Below are 18,922 nucleotides of genomic sequence, written 5' to 3'. Positions count from 1 at the left end.
CATCGCTCCATCTGTTTGAAGCGGCTCAAGGAGTGGGGGGGGTCACCCTGGAGCCCCGTTTGTGTTCCCAGACGGGGACAAATGGGGTCGGATGGAGCACAGGGCACACAGCACCCCCAGGGCCTTGGTCCCCCATCTCCAAAGTTGCCTAAGGGGCTCTGGAGGGGACAGAAGGGAATGTGGGACCATGAGGACGTGCGAGGGGGGCGGGGGGGGTACCCTGCAGCTGCCACCCCACCAGGCCCCATCACAGCCATCACCATCGGTCCAGCCCTGGGACACGACACATCACCCCAAACCCGGAGCATCCTGCATCCTCGGTTTCTGGACCTGAGCGAAGGGGAAAACACGCAGCAGCAGGAGAACCCTGGGCTGGTCCCCAGCTGGGCATCCACACGGGATGGGAAACGTCACAGGGAAGATATATAATATCTGTGTATTTTTGTACAGCACGAGGAACAGTCACTGGAGCCTGGGCACCCAGAATTATAACATTTCTGCCGGCAGCCTCTGCCCTCAGCGCTGAAACGAAGCCAAGGCCAGGTCCTGCTGCAAACCAACACTGGCCTTTGCTTTTCCTGCCCCAGAACAGCCTGTGGTTTCCTATTTATCTGCCCCTTTCCCTCCTTCTCTCTCCATCCCTTTCCAAGAAAATAGAAGGGACTCTAGTTCTTTTTATTGAAGATATTATTTAAACAAACAAAAAAAATTCTCTCAGCTTTTTTTGTTTGTTTGTCTCCTTCCTAGTGGCACGACTGCGTGGAAATTCATGTCAGGAAATTTAGTTTTGTTTGCCAAGCTGGAGATACAGTTCAAGAAAATGTATTTTTGAAAGAGCCCAAAGATAGCTCCTTTGTTCAGGAATGTCAGTATTGTTATGATTTGGTTATTATTGGCAGGTTATCCCCTGCCCCACCACAGCCCCCCCAGCTTCTCCCCTGTGCACTCGAGAGGTTTGAGTTCTTGGTTTGCTTTGTGAGTGAATATCTCAGGTGGCTTTAGCTGGAGGGTTGGAGGTTGAGCATCCCTGGAGGCAGGTCAGAGCTTCTGCACACCACAAAGCACCCAGCACAGGGCAGACCCCACTGCCACCAGTTAATCCAGTCTCTTGTTCCCCATCACAGCACTTCTGAACACCTTAGAAGTGACTCTTGGTTAGAAGTGACACATGGTTATCCAGCAGCGTTTCCCTCACTGGCAGTTCTTGGTGTTATCCCAGAAAATGGCCCAGAAAAATGCCAAGATGTGGTGTTTACCCCTAGGATGGAGAGGCCCTGCTCAGGACTCCCTAATTCAGCATTAGCAGCAAACCCAGCCCAAGCCCAACTCCCCTCTTTCCAGTACCACAAGAAGAAAAACAGCAAGTGGTAATTCACTGGCTCCTGGTCACAGAAGCACCGTGGCCAGCCCAGGGTTCAGATCCTGAAGCTCTTTTTAAGCACTGCTGTGAGGACACAGCGTAATCCCATTTGCCACGAGATTCATGAGGCTTAAAGGAGTTGTCAGCATCTTTGAATCTGTTCCTTCTCAGGAGTGTTGGCTTCGCCCCACCAAGTGAAAGCCCCGAGTGAAGGATGGTGCCTGCAGCGAGCGCAGCCCACCCGGGGCTGCCAGCACGTTCTCCGCGGCTTTCATGTGGCTGCTCGCTCCTCAAAACATCTCCAAGGGCTCTGGTGAATGTTTGCTGTCTGGCATGCTGAAAAAACACTGGAAATACTTGGGTTTTTTTTGCTCTGGAATAGGAGAGCAATGCTGGAAGAGATGTGACTGCAAATGTTGCTGCGCTGCTTGTCAGAGGACTTCAAAGTCAGGGCTCCCCTGCATTGCTGCATCACCCCAGTTAAAGGCTAGGAAGAAAAGAGGGATTTTAAGCCTCAGACTTAAAGCTGTTGTGAAGACAGACAGAATTTCTCCACCAGGTTCTAGTTACCTCCCAGAAAGCCTGATCCTGCAGGTCCCCCTCACAGGGCCCTGTTTGCAGCCCAGGGTCGCTTTGCTGCCGGGTCCTCTCTTCATCTCTCCCCTTCCAAGCACTAACTGAGCTCACTTCAAACCTCATCCATTTAGAGCTAAGCACTAACAGTTCCCTCTGCTATCTGTAATCCTTACCTCCAAGTCCAAATGTCTGGAAGATTTCCTGGATTTGCAGCATTTCCCATCATCTTTTTTTGTGGCTGATGTCACGCTGTGTTCACGCTGTTGCAACCTGAGCAGCACGTTGATCTTTGCAGCAGCCTGTGCTGTTGGCATTTGAAGGCCTGAGATCACAAGGTATAGATCACCACACAAAATCAAATGAATGCTGCTCTGTGCCTCAAAAAGCTGTGTTTCATCAACAGCGCTCCTCAGCCAGGCAAGGAATCCCAGTTCTGCCCAACCAGCCAGCCCAAGACTTGGCTCAGTGGTTTATTTTTCACGAGCTGACCAGGAACAAGGTTGCCCAGAGAGGTGGTGGATGCCCCATCCCTGGAGACATCCCAGGCCAGGCTGGACGGGGCTCTGAGCAACCTGAGCTGGTAAAGATGTCCCTGCTCATGGCAGGGGTGGCACTGGGGGAGCTGGGAAGGGCCCTTTCAACCCAAAGTGTTCTGTGACTCTATGATTCACAGTCTGAGGGTGCCCTAGAAGCAGGTCCTCGCTCTCTGGTGTTCCCGGCTGTGTTCAGCCCTCACCCAGCTGGACACTCACCGTCTGCTGAGCTCCCACACCACAAAAGCAAAACTCTGCACACACACAGTTCAAATAAAAGTCAGAAACTGACAAAAATGTTTAATATTAGTTTTGAAGAAAAAGTGACCATATTTGCTTAGATGAGAGAAAATAACGGTTAAGAGTGTTGAGTGAGTTCTTGTGCCGACCCCTCAGCCCACAGCTGCTCTCCCCATGCGTTTCAGAGCAAACTCACGTGGGACAGGAGGAACATGACAGTGGCGGGAGCTGGAGTGGGGGGTCAGGCTCTGACTGGCCTTTGGCCATGGCACATCTCAGCAGAACTGCAAGAGAAGGGAGTGGAAACCCCGATTAGAAAACCTCGCTGCCAAAGGGAGCTGCAGGTCATGCGTGGGTTGCCTAGAAATGGAGATCAAGGTGAGGGGCTTGTTTCTGAAGCTGGTGAGGGCTGGGGGATTCAGCAGGGGCCAAACTAACAAAGCTCCTGTTTAAATCTCTCAGCTGTGGCTCTTTGGCACTTGGTAGTGGCAATGTTTCTGCTCACCATTGACCAGGAGATTTCTGCTCTCCCCGAGCTCCCTGCACAGTATAAAAGAGCAGTTTTAAAATCCCCAAACGGCATCACCACTATCCCTCAGGGGGCAGAGGGAGCAAGGAAAGCACCATCAAGTTGGTCACGGCAGAAAATGGGATGTGAGGAAGGAGGCAGGGAATGAGCAAGTGAGACCCAGCTGGTCTGCAGAGGTGGGATGAACCCAGAAGCTCTTGCCTCTGTGCTGGGAGGAAAAATAAAAATAACAGAAAAAAAAAAAAAAGAAAAATCACTTGCTAGAGCCAGTCAGCATTTGTGCTGCACCTCTGAGGGCAGCAGCTGCCCCTAATGCCCCCCCCAGCCCCAGCAATACCCTTGGTGCATTACCTTCCAGCGGTTCCCACACTCGTTGCACACGACAAAGGTGGTCATGGGCTCGTCGGAGCTGCGGGTCTGCACCTGGGGGGACAGAAGGGCAATGAGAGCCCAGTGTCACACATGGCCCTGCGGGGAGGTCACAGGGATTGCCTAGAAATGCCTAGAAATTGCCTCCTTGTCCCGCTGGCCACCAGGGATTCAGGCTGCGGTACTATGTCAGAAATTAACGAGAGACTGAGGCCTGGGAGGGCAAAAGGAGCTTCCCTGTAAAATGAGCCTGGTTATTGTTTTACACACAGAAATAAACCTCTACACACATTTCATGACATGTTTTGGGGCAGCAGGTTTCCTTCCTCACTGTTTTCTTCTGCCCATTCCTTGCAGTTGGTTGGCTCTGGAGATGGACAATATCTCAGGCTGGACACGAGGAAGATGTTTTTTCCTCTGAGGGTGGTGAGAGCCTGGCCCAGGTTGCCCAGAGCAGTGGTGGATGAACCATCCCTGGAGACATCCCAGGCCAGGCTGGACGGGGCTCTGAGCAACCTGAGCTGGTGAAGATGTCCCTGCTCATGGCAGGGGTGGCACTGGGGAAGCTGGGAAGATCCCTTCAACCCAAACTGTTCCATAATTCTATACACAGCAAGTCCCTCTCCGTACTGTCCCCGGGGAAGGGATGCAGGTGGCAGTGAGATGACAACACTCTCACCCCCACCAAGCACGTGTTGCAGTCACACATAAAAAAACACTCAAGCCATTTACAGACCAGTCCTGGCCTCACAAGAACATGCTCTGGGTTACCAGGTTCTGCACATTTCCAGCCTGTTTTGTATTTGAGCCATTGAGGAAATTCTGAATATTTAACCCAGATGCGACTGCTGCCTCTGACTGGCTCTTGCCAGAAACACATACTTTGCTAATAGTCATATTTTCATGGCATTTGAATGCAAGGCAGATCTACGCTGAAAATACTGGCACTCCCCGCACAAGTCAGACAGTAGAACTATGTCGAGAGCTAATTATGGTGATCTACATGTGTAATTACCCAATATGCAAGAGTCACAGTATTTGCATGATGTAAAATAAGCACATTTTGCAAGTATGCTGGATAGTTGAATTCTGCAATTCTCATTTGACATTACTGCCTGGCTTCCAACTCTTTCAAAAATGGCAGTTCATCTACCTGGAACTTACAACATCTCAGTCACCAAAAAGTGATTTCACTGAAAAAAACTAACTAAAACTACAGAAAATCTTCTGATATTTCTATTCACAAGCCACTGTCATCACCTGCCGCAGTTCCAGGCAGTCGGACTCCAATCTGACAGGTGCAGACAGAGTCCCCCGTGCTGCCGGGGCGAGCGAGACGGCCCAGTCGGTGCTTCCAGCTGCCTTACTGGGATGGGGGCTCTGGGCCGAGCCAGCCGGCGGGATGCAGGATGCTGCCGAGCCGCAGGAAAATCCCCGGCCGGGCTCTCAGCTGTGTCTGCACGTCACGGCCGAGCGCTCCGAGGAGTCTCGTTCACTCGCAAACGCAGTCTGTACGCACCCACTCGGTAGCAATCATGTGGTTGCTGGTGCATTTTTGGGTATCTGCACATTCTAAACCACTGACTCACAGCAAAGGCACATTTATCTCCAGACGCCTGGCACAAACATGGGAACTAAAAAGCGCTGGTAATGCAGAAGGCTTCCAGCAGCTGCCCATCGAGGAGAAAAATCCCCTCTGCCTGCTCACATCACTGCTTTGTTATTCCTTGTTTCACCTGTTTCATGTTGTTTGATTTGAAATAAGTTGGGATTTTTCCAGCTGCAGCTTATCTACGTTCTTAATTTGCATTTTTAATACCATCAACGTGACTGCCTCAGTTTCTGCTGTCTCTCTCCTCTACACTACTCGCTCCTTTCTTGTCTGAATCTCCACATTCCCAGCACCTGCTTTCAATGTGCAGCTCTCCCGAGCTGGGCAGCGAGCAGCACTGCTCTGCTTTGAAAGCTTCCTCGGTGCTGCACAGCCCCTGCTCTGGTGCAAATGAGCCAAAAAAAGTCACAAAAGCTCCAAGGAAACGTGTGCAAAAGCAGCATATTTCAGAGGGCCCTGAATATAGGTAAAGGTTCTCTCCACCAGTGGCAAAATTTGTGCTGTGCTGCAGGATGTGTCACCAAGCAAGAAGAGTTTGTGATCCTGACAGATCGTGTCCTGTTAGAGATGAAGCGTGTGGAGGCCGCAGGAGTAGCAAGACTGACCTGGGTGTAGGTGCAGTTCTTCTTCTTGCACTTTCCACAGGTGAAGAGGTCAGTCTGCGTCCCTCCAGTCTTGGCCATCTGATGCTCCCGGATTGCTTCTTTCGTCATGGCTTTCCTGATCTCCTTCAGCTCATTACTGGCCATTTCCTTTCAAAAAACAAGAGCAATAAAATCACATTTATCCAGTTTTACTACCACACTCACTACTGTAGAGTCAACAGACAGGGTGGTCGAACAGATGGGTGTCAAGACAGAAAACCTTTCATTCCACGTTGCTGGCTGATAACTAGGTCCCCGTGATGATCTGAAGTCCCAGACTACTCTCCACATTGCAGACCCTATTGCTAACTCGCTCCCTGTGCACTCTGGCAGCGGCTGCTGAGACATCTGCAACCCTGGCAGCAATCAGCCTCTTGCTTCAAGCCAAACCACAGGACACGTCTCCTGTAAGAAGCAAACCCTGCTCCTCAGGCTTCCTCACCTCCGAGGTCATCACTGCGATCTGCTCAGGGGTGATCGCCCCACACAGCACATTCTTTTTCAGCTCGGGATTTTTGGAGTCCTTCAGGTTCGAGATGCGGCTCCTCACCCGGTTTTTGTACTTCATGTCGGTGTTCTTGACATCTTGGTATATGCGTACATGGCAGTCAAGGACTCTGCGCTCAACCCAGAGCCCTCCAAGCACTTTTCTACACCACTCATGCTCTCTCTCGAATTAACCACAAAACCCTCCACTGAGAGAGCCCAGCTGCATCTCCTACCCCACAGGCCCCAAAGCAAGCAAACTCCTCTCGAGTCCACAGGCTCCATCCTCCCCATCGCTTCTGTGTCAATCAGCACACTCTCCCCAGTAGGGAGGCACAGGGAAGCTGCATGTATTTGGAAGCAGAGCTGAGAGCAGGAAACAGTATTTTGATAGGAAGTATAAGCTGGGGATTACAGGTGTGACCAGGAGGACATAACCGTGTCCATCACACCAGCACACGTCTGCCCTGAGCTCCCAGCACCGCACTGGGGGTTTGCTAGTAACCCAGAACTTAGCCAGAGCTGGAACTGGAGCCCTGACAAGCAGAGATGCTGCAGAACATTTATGCAAAGAAAGACTGTCCCATTTTTCCTCCGAGCACATGAATTTCGTGGCCTGGAGGCACACAGGCTCTTGAGGAAGCCCCGTTGGTAAGGATATATTCTTCAATCTGGGCTGCTATGTGCTCACAGTCAGCGCCAATGGCAACGTAGTCATCTGTAAGACAAAAGAAACACAAGATCAACGACTTCCAATGAGGGGTGCGGTCCCTAGGCTCAGTATTTCTGAGATACAAATCTAGATAGTTTGCTATTTTGATTTACATGCTCTTCCCACCAAATGGCATCTTGGCCTTTGCTCTAGCCACCCTTTGGAAAAGGATAGTGATGCAAATAGACTGAACAGCCAGCCTGTGCCCTCTTCCTCTCCAGATGGACTGCACTAGACAAAGTTAACAAGAACCCAGTCCCCAAAACATAGTTTTCCCATATATTCTTGGTATAGTTGAAATCAAACGTATACAGGCAGGAAACAAGTCTCATCAGATGCTGGTGTCAATGAGAAGTAGTTCAACTCAGGGACAAAAGCAGCAGCATCGGGATCAAGCTTTCACTTCTCCTCTCAGCTCAGGACTCTGCTCCTTCCCTCTTCTTTCACATACTTCTTCTTTCCAATTAAACAGCATCGCATAGAGTGCAATAATTGCTATGAGTTTGGACAAGGGGCATGGCAACCAATGCCATAAAGTATGGAACATGGGGCAGAGCAGGGCTGAGCTTAGCGAAGGACTCAAGGGGACTATTGCCCAGACTTCAAATGGAAAGGGTTTTTTTAAGAGTTAGACAAAGTATTTAATGCAGCATATATATATATATAAACACATGCACACACACAGGAAGGCTAGAAATAAAGACTTTGTGAACTTCTCCATCTGCTGTCTACATTCCTTGGCTCCAAATTAATAAAACTCTGCAGTGCTTAGACCCCTGTTTTCCAAAGGGATCTGCAATTTGGACACAAGCATGTGTTCAGCTTGAGGTATTTAAAAATCTGATTTTCAGAGATGCTGAGCACCTGCAGTTGCCTCTCATTTCAGATGGCACAGCCTGAGTGTAGGAGAGACTCATTCCACCCCAAATCCTCAGGGAATCACAGTATTCCTGGGGCTCCCGTCTGCACAGGAGTCTAAGAGCAGATGGTGACCGCACAAGCGCCATTACCAACAAATTCCACGGACTGTTACAGATTCATTTTGTGCCCCAGGAGTAAGCAGAGATGACGGCTGGTGTCTCCCCCAGCACTCACCATCAGCCTGGAGAGCTGCTGTCAGCATTTCTCTGCATTTGTTGCGGACAGCATCGCAGGTGACGGGTGCTGGGGGGAAGGTGGTGATTTTGGGGGTGGTCGGGGTCTTCGGAGGCTCCTGCCTTTTGTTGGAGCTGAAAGAGAAACTTCACCTGTCAGAATGTCTCGGTTTGGGTCACTGAGAGAAGAGGAGGGATCAGGAGGTGTGTGGCAAAGCATCCTGTTAATCATAATACAAAACCAGTCAGAGGAAACCAGCACAAAGACACATGCCCTGAACTAAAATATAGGACAATACAGCAACCAGCACCGTCAACCCAGACTCAAGCTCTCCTGTGAGCTCTACTGGCTGTAAATGGAGGGTTTAACCCATGAAGCTATTGGGCTATTATGACTCCTAGATGATTTTATAGAGCTTTTCCCCCTCCCCTTAAAGATAGGCAGCAGAAGAGCAACTTCTTCAGCAGAGATCGCTCTGACTTCGGTGTCTGGGCTATAAAATGCTCTGTATTTACACCCAATGCCTGGTAACATTAATATAGTAAGAAAGAAAGAAACCCTGATATTTCACCCATGCCGTACGGGCAACATCTCCTTGAAGATCCAAGTGGTTTAACTTCTCAGCCATTCCAAAGACTGCACAAAAAGTTATTTTATTAAGCTTTAGAAGTTAGTTTATAATTAGAATAGTTGAGAAATAGACCTCAAACACACCTAGCAGACTTATTTCAGGAAATCCTTGTGGTTCACACTGTTCCTGTTAAACAGGAGAAAGAACTTGTAAATCTATCCAGGCAGCAAAAGTTTATACATAAAAAAAAGTCTATACTGGAACAAAATGGTGGCAAAGCAACAGGCAGGGACTGCAAGCAGAACTTGGGGCTGCACTGGAAGAAAATCCCATGGAAAAGCTGAATTCGGGCTACGGATCCAAATCCTCCTAATAAAGACAGTTTAGAGAATCCTGGAAAATAAAAAGCTCGTGCTGCCAGAGCCAGAGAAACATTAGACACAGCCCATTAAAATGTACTACACTAATGGTCAAAAATACTCCAGCACTGCAGAATATGCTTTGGATCACAGTAATGCAGCGGGTGAGCTCCCAGGTGCCAGCTCCAGGCTGGCTGGCTCGGAGCCTTCAGGTCTCAGCGCAAACTCTCCAGTCGCTAGAGGGATTTCTACATCTGCGTTCCAGAAAGCAAGACAAGTTCCACGCCAAGAGCTATTGAAGTGTTTCTCCCTGACAGGAGAGGAAGGCCCAGCCAAAATCCAGCAGACTAAGTGGCTGAAATATCGGAATACAAGCTGATCTCTTTGGTGTCTCGCTAGCAGCCTCATCTGAACCAGCTATCACACACTGAGTAACGAGCTTGACTCCCTTCATCACAGCCTGTGCTCTAAAGAACAAATAATCTTCACTGCTAATAAATTCTATTTTTTTTTTGTCGAGGCAGATTAGCAGTTAATTTTGCAGCACTGAAGAATAAGCATTCCCATCTCTGCAAAGAGCTCGGCTCACAGACTGAGACCAGGAGCTAACCTCAGTCTGTGCTACGCTAATCCATTCGCTTCTGTTTATCCTGCACCACCAAGGGGATGCTCTGCCGTTCAGAAGATGGAGACTGAGCACACGTAGAAAGCATCACGGGAAAAAAAACCTGCAGTAGCTGCAGCAGATCCTCAAGGCACAGAGGAGGGTTTGCAGCACAAGCTCCACTCCACACACCCCGTGATAACTGTCTGCAAAGCAAGGAGACAGCGGGGTTTGGCCTCTCTACCTACAGCCAGGATCATATTCTGAGTGAAATCACCACAAGCCTCAGCCTTCTAACCAGATCCCCCAGCATGCCCAGCTCGATTTGCTCATGAAACGTCTACTGCCACTGTGCCGAGGGAACATCTCACACTTCCTTCCCTCCAAGCTCTGCGTTCCCCAGGGTCAATTTTCCAAAGGTCAAATCAGAAGTTTCCCTTTCTCTTTGAACTGCAACACCACTTCTGGCTTGAGCCAAGCTGGTAATACCTGTCTTCTCCTCTCCCTATCAGGAACAGCCACCAAGTATTTCTACAAAGGCTTCTGTCCTCACCCTGGATGGAAATCCGCCTCCCCTCACCAGCAATGGCATGCACAGAGGCTCTTCACACCTTCGGGAGCCCGACAATGGATCCTCCCCATGTCCTCCCCTTGGGGCAGGCAGCACCAATCTGCACTTCAAGGTTTCTGACCAGGAATTTGACTACACAAAATTCCCAATTCATACACTTTAAACAAATTAAGGTAGGGTATCAGAAGTACATTCAAACTCTGTAACAGTATCACCTGTGGTTCAAGGGAAACATTACCTTTGGTCTCGCGAGTTACCAGTCTCCTTCGAGGAAGATGTTGGCAAGGACATGCTCTTCTTTTTCTCCTCACTTTTTTCCTCAGAAGCATCTATATTCAAAAGAAGAGAAACAGGATGCTAAAGGATTCAGGACTGGTCTTTATGCTACAACCCTGCATACACTAATCAACGTCTTAATACTACACAGTGTTGGCCTAAGGTAACTTATTATCCTCCAAATAGAAGCAAGAGAAAAAAAACAACACACCTTTATGGCCCTCCAGCTTTCTAACAGACCTTTTCATTGACTCTAAGTACAAACTAATTCAAACAAAAGCTTTCCTCACCAAACTCAAGAGCAACCACCTTCCCTGCCCAGGAGATAAGCTTCCTCACAAGACATGCCTCATCACAAAAGTTTCTTTCAGAGACACCCTGGCTGCTGAGCACAGATTGGATCAAGTTCTCTAAAGCAGCATTTCCAGCCAAGGGCCAGCACTGACTAGTCCTTCTGGGAATCCAACTTCTCGTGTTGCCCAAGTGCTGCTGAAAGCCAAGAGCACAACCCTGGCGAGGACTGTCATTGCACTAGAGAAGAAGTTTGACCCGAACTGCCCCAGCCCAGCCAATACACATCAGCACTAAGCTGGAGGTAACGTCCCAGCCGGGAGAGGAAAACAGCATTTCTATCACCCATTTAGCCTGTCAAGAAACAGCAGCCCTGGGGCGCAGACTAGAGCCAGCTCCACATCTCTCTTTGCCTCACACACCACATCACTCTGGTTCTTTGCTACACACAGCTGCCCAAAAGATCTGTTTGAAAAATAAGGAGTGTTTGAATTTCATACTGTACCACTAGCAGAGAGTGGGAGACACGTGGCCTTTCCAACCTCAGCACTGCCTCATTCTTTTATCAAAGGCAACCACTAAGACCATGTTTGTATTCTCTCCATCTGCAATTTTGTGCAATCTCAGCATTAAGGTTTCTCAGACAGAATTACAAGCTTCTGCTAATGACCATGAAAGCCTCCGCAGCAGGAAACAGTCCATGTGAATTCATCTACAAGGTGTTAAACTAAGGTCTTCCTACAACTCATCACCCAAAACGCATTCCCGCATTTCTCTTTCCAAGCCGCTGCACGAGGTTGACAGCACACGCTGTATTAATGCCACACAGCACACAGGCGGGGACAGAGGGTTCAGAGTGCAGATATCGTTTCTACAAATAATGTTGCTAATTATTATAAGGACAGGTATGTGGTAAGAATAGTCCTGAAGCTTTCAATGCTCTTTCAAGGATGAGCTGGCTAAACAGGAGATAAGTTTAGAAGAATACATGGTATCAGAAAAACACTTGAAAGACAGAAGGTGCAATTGTAAAGGCTGATTTTCTGGAATATTCTATTTCTCTCCTGAGAAACCCAGCCTCCTGTTGAAGGCAGCTTCTTCATAAATTGAATCTGACAGGAACATGCTGATTTTCTTACCTAGAAGTTTTTTCCAGGATTTGATGAGGGATTTGGCAAGTGATATCACTTCTTCATCTGTGCTCTGCTTTCTCAGTGCATTCACTGACATCCCAATGCGGGTGGACTGTGAGTGAACATTCAAATGAATCATTCCAGAACAGATTTGTTACTTGTTACTAACCAAAATCAGAAATAAGCATGATGAAGTCAAAGCAATGACCAAGATATGAAGTGTCCAAGGACTTGCAGAATTATTTTCTCTTTGAAAAAGTGATTTGACACTCTCCAGTTTACTCAAGCCCATCAGGAGCTGGACATCTCATCACCCACAAACACCTCCTCCACACACCTGTACCTGACACTCAAGCTTAGAGTGAAAAAATCCAAGATGCATACCTTAATCACCGAATTGTAATTTTGTTCACACCTCCCCAGCGTCTGGAATATCACCATTACAAGGACTTAAAGTTTTCCCACACTGCCCTTTGTGTTTGCTATTTTCTGGCCTTTCCTCTTTTTGAAGCCCAAGAAAGGATTTGAGCAGTTACCCACATTTGCCTCCTCAGCTCTGCACAGGTTTCAGGCAGCACATGGTGTCCCAGAGCTATTTAATTGCCAGTCCAAAACCCAGGTTCAGTACTGTTTTCTGAATTGGATGTTTATTTTGATGCTTTGAGTGAGGCAAGAAGCAAGAGGAAACAATTAAGTCCATTTAAACAACATTTTGAGCTCATCCAGATGCAGACTTCAGCTTTTTACCCTAACTGTGCAACTCACCTGCAGTAAGTCCAAAGTCATAGGCATACTTTTCAGTTCTTTCAGTAAATCCATTGCACCATCCTAGAAAGGAAAAGAGAAACAGAATAATAAATGTGTAAATAAATGCAACAGCTTGGCAATAAATTCAGAAAGTTAAATTCAAAGGGAAAAGCACCAACAAGCCTTCCCTAAAACATCAGCTGGGGTTGCTGCTACAGACAGCAGATCCTACAGTCTGGAGGCACCTGGGATATTGGAATGGGCAAAACAGAAGAGCACTGGAGTGCTACAGATCTTTGCTGGTGCGTGGTACAAGTGCAGCATTCGCTTATTATCCTTACCTGGCAAGCTCAACATTTTTGACGCCTGAAAAATACTCTGTGAATCACTACTGTCCCCTCAGCACACCACTTGGCTTGCAGGAGTGATCCTACTATCAAACTCACAATTTTGGGGGCCCTGATTAGTGACATTAGCTCACAAGAACAATTTAGCACAGTTGCAAGAACTTTAGTCACCCACCTAAAGCTCAGGATCACTGCACAGAGCCAGAGCTGGAAATATCCTCTTTCTATATGAAACTTAATGTAGCTCTTTCATAGAATTCTATTAATACCCTACTCTGCTCAGGACAAGACTTAATACCAGGAGTAAAACCATCAAGCAGTGATGCTGAAGAGCTGGGCGCTTGAAACCCGTTATATGAAGTTTCCTTGCATCGGCTCTAAATGCCAGAAGCCAAATCCAGATAAAACTCTGACTAGATAGTCTGTGGGTACTTCAAACTGGTAGTCACCCAGCGCAACGGTGGGGACAGAAGCACTGGCCAAGTCTCCCTCCAGCAGCACTCAGCAGATCCAGCCTGTGGGGAGGCTGTCTGCACTCAGCCAACTCTCTCCTCTCATCCCCCTTATCCAACAAGGCCTTCTAGTGTTCACATTGAACAGCTCATTTTAAACACCAGCCACTCCAAACTCATTTGCAGCATAAGATCAACAGAGCCTGCGATTGTCGAGCAGCGAAGCAGCCAGACCCTGTCCTCAGATCCTATCCTCCCTAGGCAGAAGGGCCGTTTCCAACAGAACAGATGCTGCAAAAGCTAAATCAAAGCAGAGTCAAAGCTTCCAGTGCGCACACAAGCAACTCACACCACTGTAAATCACAGGTTACCGTACCCAGAATGAGTGGCTTCCCACTCAGGCAGTTTCACACCTTTCTGTTCCTCCAACAGCCAAATGGACTCCATTAAATCCAGCCCTTAACATACAAAATGACCGGGTGATTCCTGTCTCCATTATCAGAAATGGAGCCACTTGGCACAGTGGCAGCAAATAGGGATCCACGCAAAAACTAGAGCAACAAACAGGTGTTCCGAGCAACCATCCTGCGGGAAGAGTTCTCAAGTTAGCCGATATACAATAAACATGCCACCGTTCAGTACCATATAAAACACCATCCAAGAGGAAACATTGCATACCACTCATTTAAGTAGCTGTCTCTTTCTCAGTGAAGCTTGGAAGCAAATTCTGCAAAGTTGGTCCTTCCCTATTTCAACAATGGTGTTGAAAACCTGCCATCAACAGGAACAGACATCACAGGCTGCAGTTTAGCCCAAACACACTTTCCTGGGCTGTTAAAACAGCAACACAAGTGCCAGTGCTCACCTCCATCCACAGCTGGTAGAGCCAGTCCAGCACCCAAAAATTCATGTGACAACCGCACCCAGCATCCCATCACCTAAATACCACGTTCCCAAAACCTTCCCAGCCCCAAAATCCCTCTCCCCCACCCCAAACACAGATGTACAGCCTTCCTCTGTCACAAACCTGTGTCACCAAGCTTGCTGCCTTGGCACTTATACAATCACAGAACAGTCTGGGTTGAAGGGATCTTCAAAACTCATCCAGTGCCACCCCTGCCATGAGCAGGGACATCTTCACCAGCTCAGGTTGCTCAGAGCCCCGTCCAGCCTGGCCTGGGATGTCTCCAGGGATGGGGCATCCACCACCTCTCTGGGCAACCTGGGCCAGGCTCTCACCACCCTCATTATAAAAACACTGTTTGTACTTGTGCATCACCAACTGATGTAACCAACCAGGCAGGGAAATACTTGCTGCTGTCCCCCTGGACAGTCCCACCGGTGACAACACCCAGAGAGCAGCAAGGCCAGGGCTCCACAGCCCATAAGGGTGAGCACAAGTGTCTGCATGGGGTGGGGATGCAGGAGGCAAATCCAGGAGCACTTGGGGTTCTCCCTGAGGGTCCGGCAGAGCCCCAGGTTGGTGCTGGGGGGATGCACAAGGATCCCCCTTCCCAAGGCTCCCAGCGGGGCAGGGGGAGGCCGAGGATGCTTCCCAAGAGGGGACAACCCCGACACAGGGAGAGCCCCGGGGTGCTGGGCTGTGGGGGGCACAGTGTGGGGAGGAGGGGTCCCCATCCCACCATAGAGACACAGAGCCCCTGCCCAGTAACGGGCAGTGGGATGGAATGGAGTGGATCCTAAACCACTGCAAGGGTTGGGAAATGGAGAGGGAACCCCCTGCAGCCGGGTCTGGGGACGGAACACCCCTCCATGGGGGCTGTCTGCTCCACCATAGCGGCCGCATAGAGGGGGCCCCCAAAATGGGGGCTGGGGAAGGGGCGGCCCCCTCACAACGGGCACCGAGGGACAAGCCGGGGGTCCCACAGCCCGGCAGCGAGGAAGGGGTCCCGGCGGGGAGGGAGGCCCCGGCTGACAGACCAGGAACCGGGGCCGGGGGCGGCCCCCGCACCCCAACCACCGCCACTCACCGCGCTCTTCTTGGCCACCATCTTGTCCAGCCGCCTGGCGATGCGCACGATCTCTTCCTCCCCGCCCATCGCGGCTGCCGGTCCCGGGGGCAGGACGGGGGGGCTGGCGGCGGTTGCCCGGTACCCACCACAGCCCCCGGTACCGCAGTCCGGCGGGCGGCGCGCGGGGCACGATGGGACTCGTAGTCCTCCGGGCGCCCGCCCGCCTCTTCTCGGCGCTCAGCCGAGCGGCGGGACTACAACTCCCAGCGTGCCCCGCGCCCGCCCTGCCCCGCCGCGGGGCACGCTGGGGGCTGTAGTCCAGAGCCGGGAGCCGCGGCCATGACGGCCCCGCACCGGGGCAGCGCCGTGACCGCTCGTTCTCGCTGAAACGGAGAAATAAACTTAACAGCAGAGTCAGTTATACTGTTAAGCGGTATTCTTTATTTCATCAGCGCTGTGGAACACTGGGGACCATCCTCCATAAGTGCTCCGAAGACTGGATGCTCTTGCATTGCTCATATTCACATAATTATTACATATGCATCACAATTTATGAAAATTCTGACGTACATCTATACTAAGAAATAACTGATGATGTTAGTTATAATTGTTTAGTTTCTTACTTACACTACATCTATTAATTATTAGTTAAATATAAACTAAGCACTCTGCTTCTAAACAATGTATCACTTAATCTTCTGTCTCCCTCTTGTCATGCAGAAGGATCTAAAACTTGAAAAATATCCCCTCGTTTTTCAGGTGGTCAGAAGCCATTGATCACGTCAATTGGTTAATGATGGGTACGTGTTTTTTGAACTTAATCACAATATACATTAATTTAGCAGCTTCTCTTCAGGGGGCCCAGCGGTTTTTGGGGTGCCCCGGAGCGGAGCCCCCCTGTAGATGGCACTCGTACGCTGTGCGCGGCCGGCACGTCCCCGGGGAGCTGCAATGGGACTCGCCGCTGAATATTGTCGCTCTCTGCAGCTGGTCCCTGGCAGGGAAAGAACTCCGATGCCTCCTCCTGCGCAGCCGGTTTCGCAGCCCTTGCCAAGAGCGGATGTTTCGGAGAGGGCCGTGGCTGTGCTGGTAGAGAGCGGCCGTGTCCTGCCCCGGCAGGGCCACAGATGGAGCCACGTGTGGCCTCAGGCTGCAGGATTAGGTGTTGGGAACCAGGGCTCAGCTCTAACCCTGCTCCGACTGAGTCACTGAGGGCAGAGTTTAGCTCTACCAGCGTACAAAGGTGGAGAGTATTGAACTAAATCTCCCCTGGGTGACTGTCCCCCAAAACTGCCCGTTAGGTACCTCAAGCTGCCAGCTTGCTGTTCTTAATAGCAGCTTGCACAGAGTTGGACAGACCTCTGGGATTCCCTTGAGCAAGAGCTGCTCCCCAGGTGTGTGAGACACATCTCGATTCATTCCCAAACCAGCAGAGGTGGCCCCAGACCAAACCTGAGCTCCAGACCCTTTCCCTGGCATCGCACTTGGAGCTACCTTGAAACTTCTTGGCTTGACCCCATGTTCGTGAAGGCGAGTTCCCCCCAGCCCGCCGTTTGGAGCCTCTTCAGCATCTGGAAACCCTCCAGCCCTTGGCAGCGTCTGGCTGCGGAGCAAGGGGGTGCCATTTTGGGGAGGCCCACCTCTGTGAGGGAGGAGGAGACAAGTCCCAACAAGGGCACCTTCTGGAGGTCCCTGGACCAGGGCAGCTGCCTGTCCCGTGTGTGGGGTCGGGTCACTCCAGTCCTTGGCGTCAGAGACGCGCTCGAGCGGCACTGCTGCCACTGTGAATGTGGTTTGTGTCGCTGCAACGCGAAGATGGTTCCTGACCACAAGTATGGCTGGGGACATGTCTCAGATTCCAGAGCGCACAGTCACTAATGTTGAGCGCCGTCACCCCGTCGCTTTCTGCCTCCGAGCGAGAAACCCGTCACCCCACCAACACCGACCTCCCGCCGCGGCGGAACGTCCTCGCCCAGGCCCCATGACTGCATGGTCGGCAGCGGGTCCCCGAGGATCGTAACGGCATGAAATCCTCACACCATTAAACCCTCACGCTTGCAGCCCCATCCCATCTGCTGGGTCAGAGAAGAAAATCCTCATAGCCCCTGCAACATCCACGGGCACAAGCTCTGCAGCCTCACACTGCCAGCCCGCAGCTCCACTCGACCCAAGGGTTAACAGGACAGGACAGGCGTTTGCCGGGCAGCGGGGAGGGCTCCTGCCTGACCTTGGCTGGGAAACAGCGCTGGCGTCGCTCAGCCCGGCCCCCCGAGCGCGGAGCCGGTGGCCCGAGTGCTGCCCAAGCCTGGGTGGAGGTAGATCCAGAGGAAACTCCACCTCCACGGGAGCCAACCTGCTATTGCAGGAATTCCCAGAGAAATTCCCGCTTGGGCTGATCTGTCAACGGATCTGTGAACTTTCTTTTACCTCTTGTGAAAGCAGCTACTTGAATGTGCTAAAAACAGAGCGAGGGCGAGTCTGTTGCTGGCGCTGGGCTCAGGGGAGAGGTTGGGAGTGGGCTTAGCTGACCCCCGTGGACTGAGAGGCACCGTGAAAGTCTCTGTACATGGTGCCTTGCTGGCAGATCCCTGGTGGCGCCAGAAGAGTTTGCTGCAAAATAAAAACCCGCAAAATCTCACCTGGTTTTCCCACTGGGCTACAGTGTTTCCCAAGTGACTCTCAGCTTGTTTGAACCTTGTGGATGGCTGGATCAAGGTGGATGAGCTTTCCTTGCTTCCAGCATCCCCAGCAGATTCAAGTCACCATAATTCGTTTGGAGATTAGCCACCAAATCTCACCCTTTCTCTTCTTCCCAATGACCAAAGGCTCAGCCTGGTTCACTTTTGGAGAAGGCAGAGAGAAGGAACCCTCCTGGGCCCAGCCTTGCCCACTGGGAAACCCTCGCGGAAGCTCTGTCCTGAGACACCACCAAACTTCAGGGTCTCAGCCTTGGGGTCACAGCTTGTAAGTACAGGAAGGGCAGCTCAAATTTGGGAGAGGAGGAAGAGAGAGACAGGAGGAACTGATCTCCCAGACATGAGCTCAAGCCAGCCCCAGAACAGAGGCAGAGTTCGGCCTTTTGTCCCCCTTCTTGCTGCAGTTGCCTGATGTCTGTGGGCCCCTAGCCCTGGCACTAGGGACATTTGACCCCAGAAGCCAAATGCTCTATCAAGCCCTTAAGAAACCTGGAAAAATTAGCCCAAATGGTGGCTTGCATTTCTGTCTTGCAGACCATCCTGTTTTCTCCTCTGAGGAACCCAGTCTGGCTCCGGGAGATATCACAGGTTCCATCCCTGCCACTCCGGCAGATCAACCCACCAAGATTCCGTGTCCCCTGCTCCCCACAACCTCCCACCACGTCTGTCCCAGAGCTGCTGGTGTGCAGCTCATGTCTGGGGACATTGTCATCAGGAGCTCCTGGGACAAGTCCTACACCAGGAAT

The 18,922-nt window shown here is 50.7% G+C and overlaps 1 protein-coding gene across 2 annotated transcripts; it reads right to left on the bottom strand.

Annotated features, from left to right (window-relative positions):
- Nucleotides 1–2,737: 2,737 nt before the first annotated feature.
- Nucleotides 2,738–15,750, bottom strand: TCEA2 (transcription elongation factor A2). Of its 2 annotated transcripts, XM_005499567.3 has the most exons (11): nt 14,186–14,328; nt 13,884–14,092; nt 12,727–12,789; nt 11,968–12,073; nt 10,500–10,590; nt 8,157–8,290; nt 7,011–7,067; nt 6,306–6,460; nt 5,825–5,971; nt 3,590–3,661; nt 2,738–2,993 (listed from the first exon to the last, which is right to left on the bottom strand). In XM_005499567.3, exons 3-11 carry the CDS (start codon nt 12,778–12,780, stop codon nt 2,985–2,987), a joined length of 825 nt encoding a protein of 274 aa, XP_005499624.1. In that variant the 5' UTR covers nt 12,781–12,789; nt 13,884–14,092; nt 14,186–14,328; the 3' UTR covers nt 2,738–2,984. The 2 variants fall into 2 exon arrangements, with proteins under 2 accessions (XP_005499624.1, XP_064888360.1); XM_065032288.1 differs by lacking the exons at nt 13,884–14,092; nt 14,186–14,328 and adding an exon at nt 15,499–15,750.
- Between the last annotated feature and the right edge of the window lie 3,172 nt (nt 15,751–18,922).

Source organism: Columba livia, chromosome 16 (assembly GCF_036013475.1).
Source record: "Columba livia isolate bColLiv1 breed racing homer chromosome 16, bColLiv1.pat.W.v2, whole genome shotgun sequence".
NCBI lineage: Eukaryota > Metazoa > Chordata > Aves > Columbiformes > Columbidae > Columba > Columba livia.
The sequence above is the reverse complement of the archived record's forward strand: the minus strand, read 5'-3'. Positions and strand labels throughout refer to the sequence as shown.

Excerpts from the sequence above, each read along its gene's own strand:
- TCEA2 (XM_065032288.1), bottom strand. The coding sequence starts at position 15,567 with ATGGGCGGGGAGGAAGAGATCGTGCGCATCGCCAGGCGGCTGGACAAG. Across the intron at positions 10,591-11,967 it reads ATCCTGGAAAAAACTTCTAG|ATGCTTCTGAGGAAAAAAGT; the intron begins GTAAGAAAATCA and ends TTTTGAATATAG. Across the intron at positions 3,662-5,824 it reads AGAACTGCACCTACACCCAG|GTGCAGACCCGCAGCTCCGA; the intron begins GTCAGTCTTGCT and ends CTGTCCCCCCAG.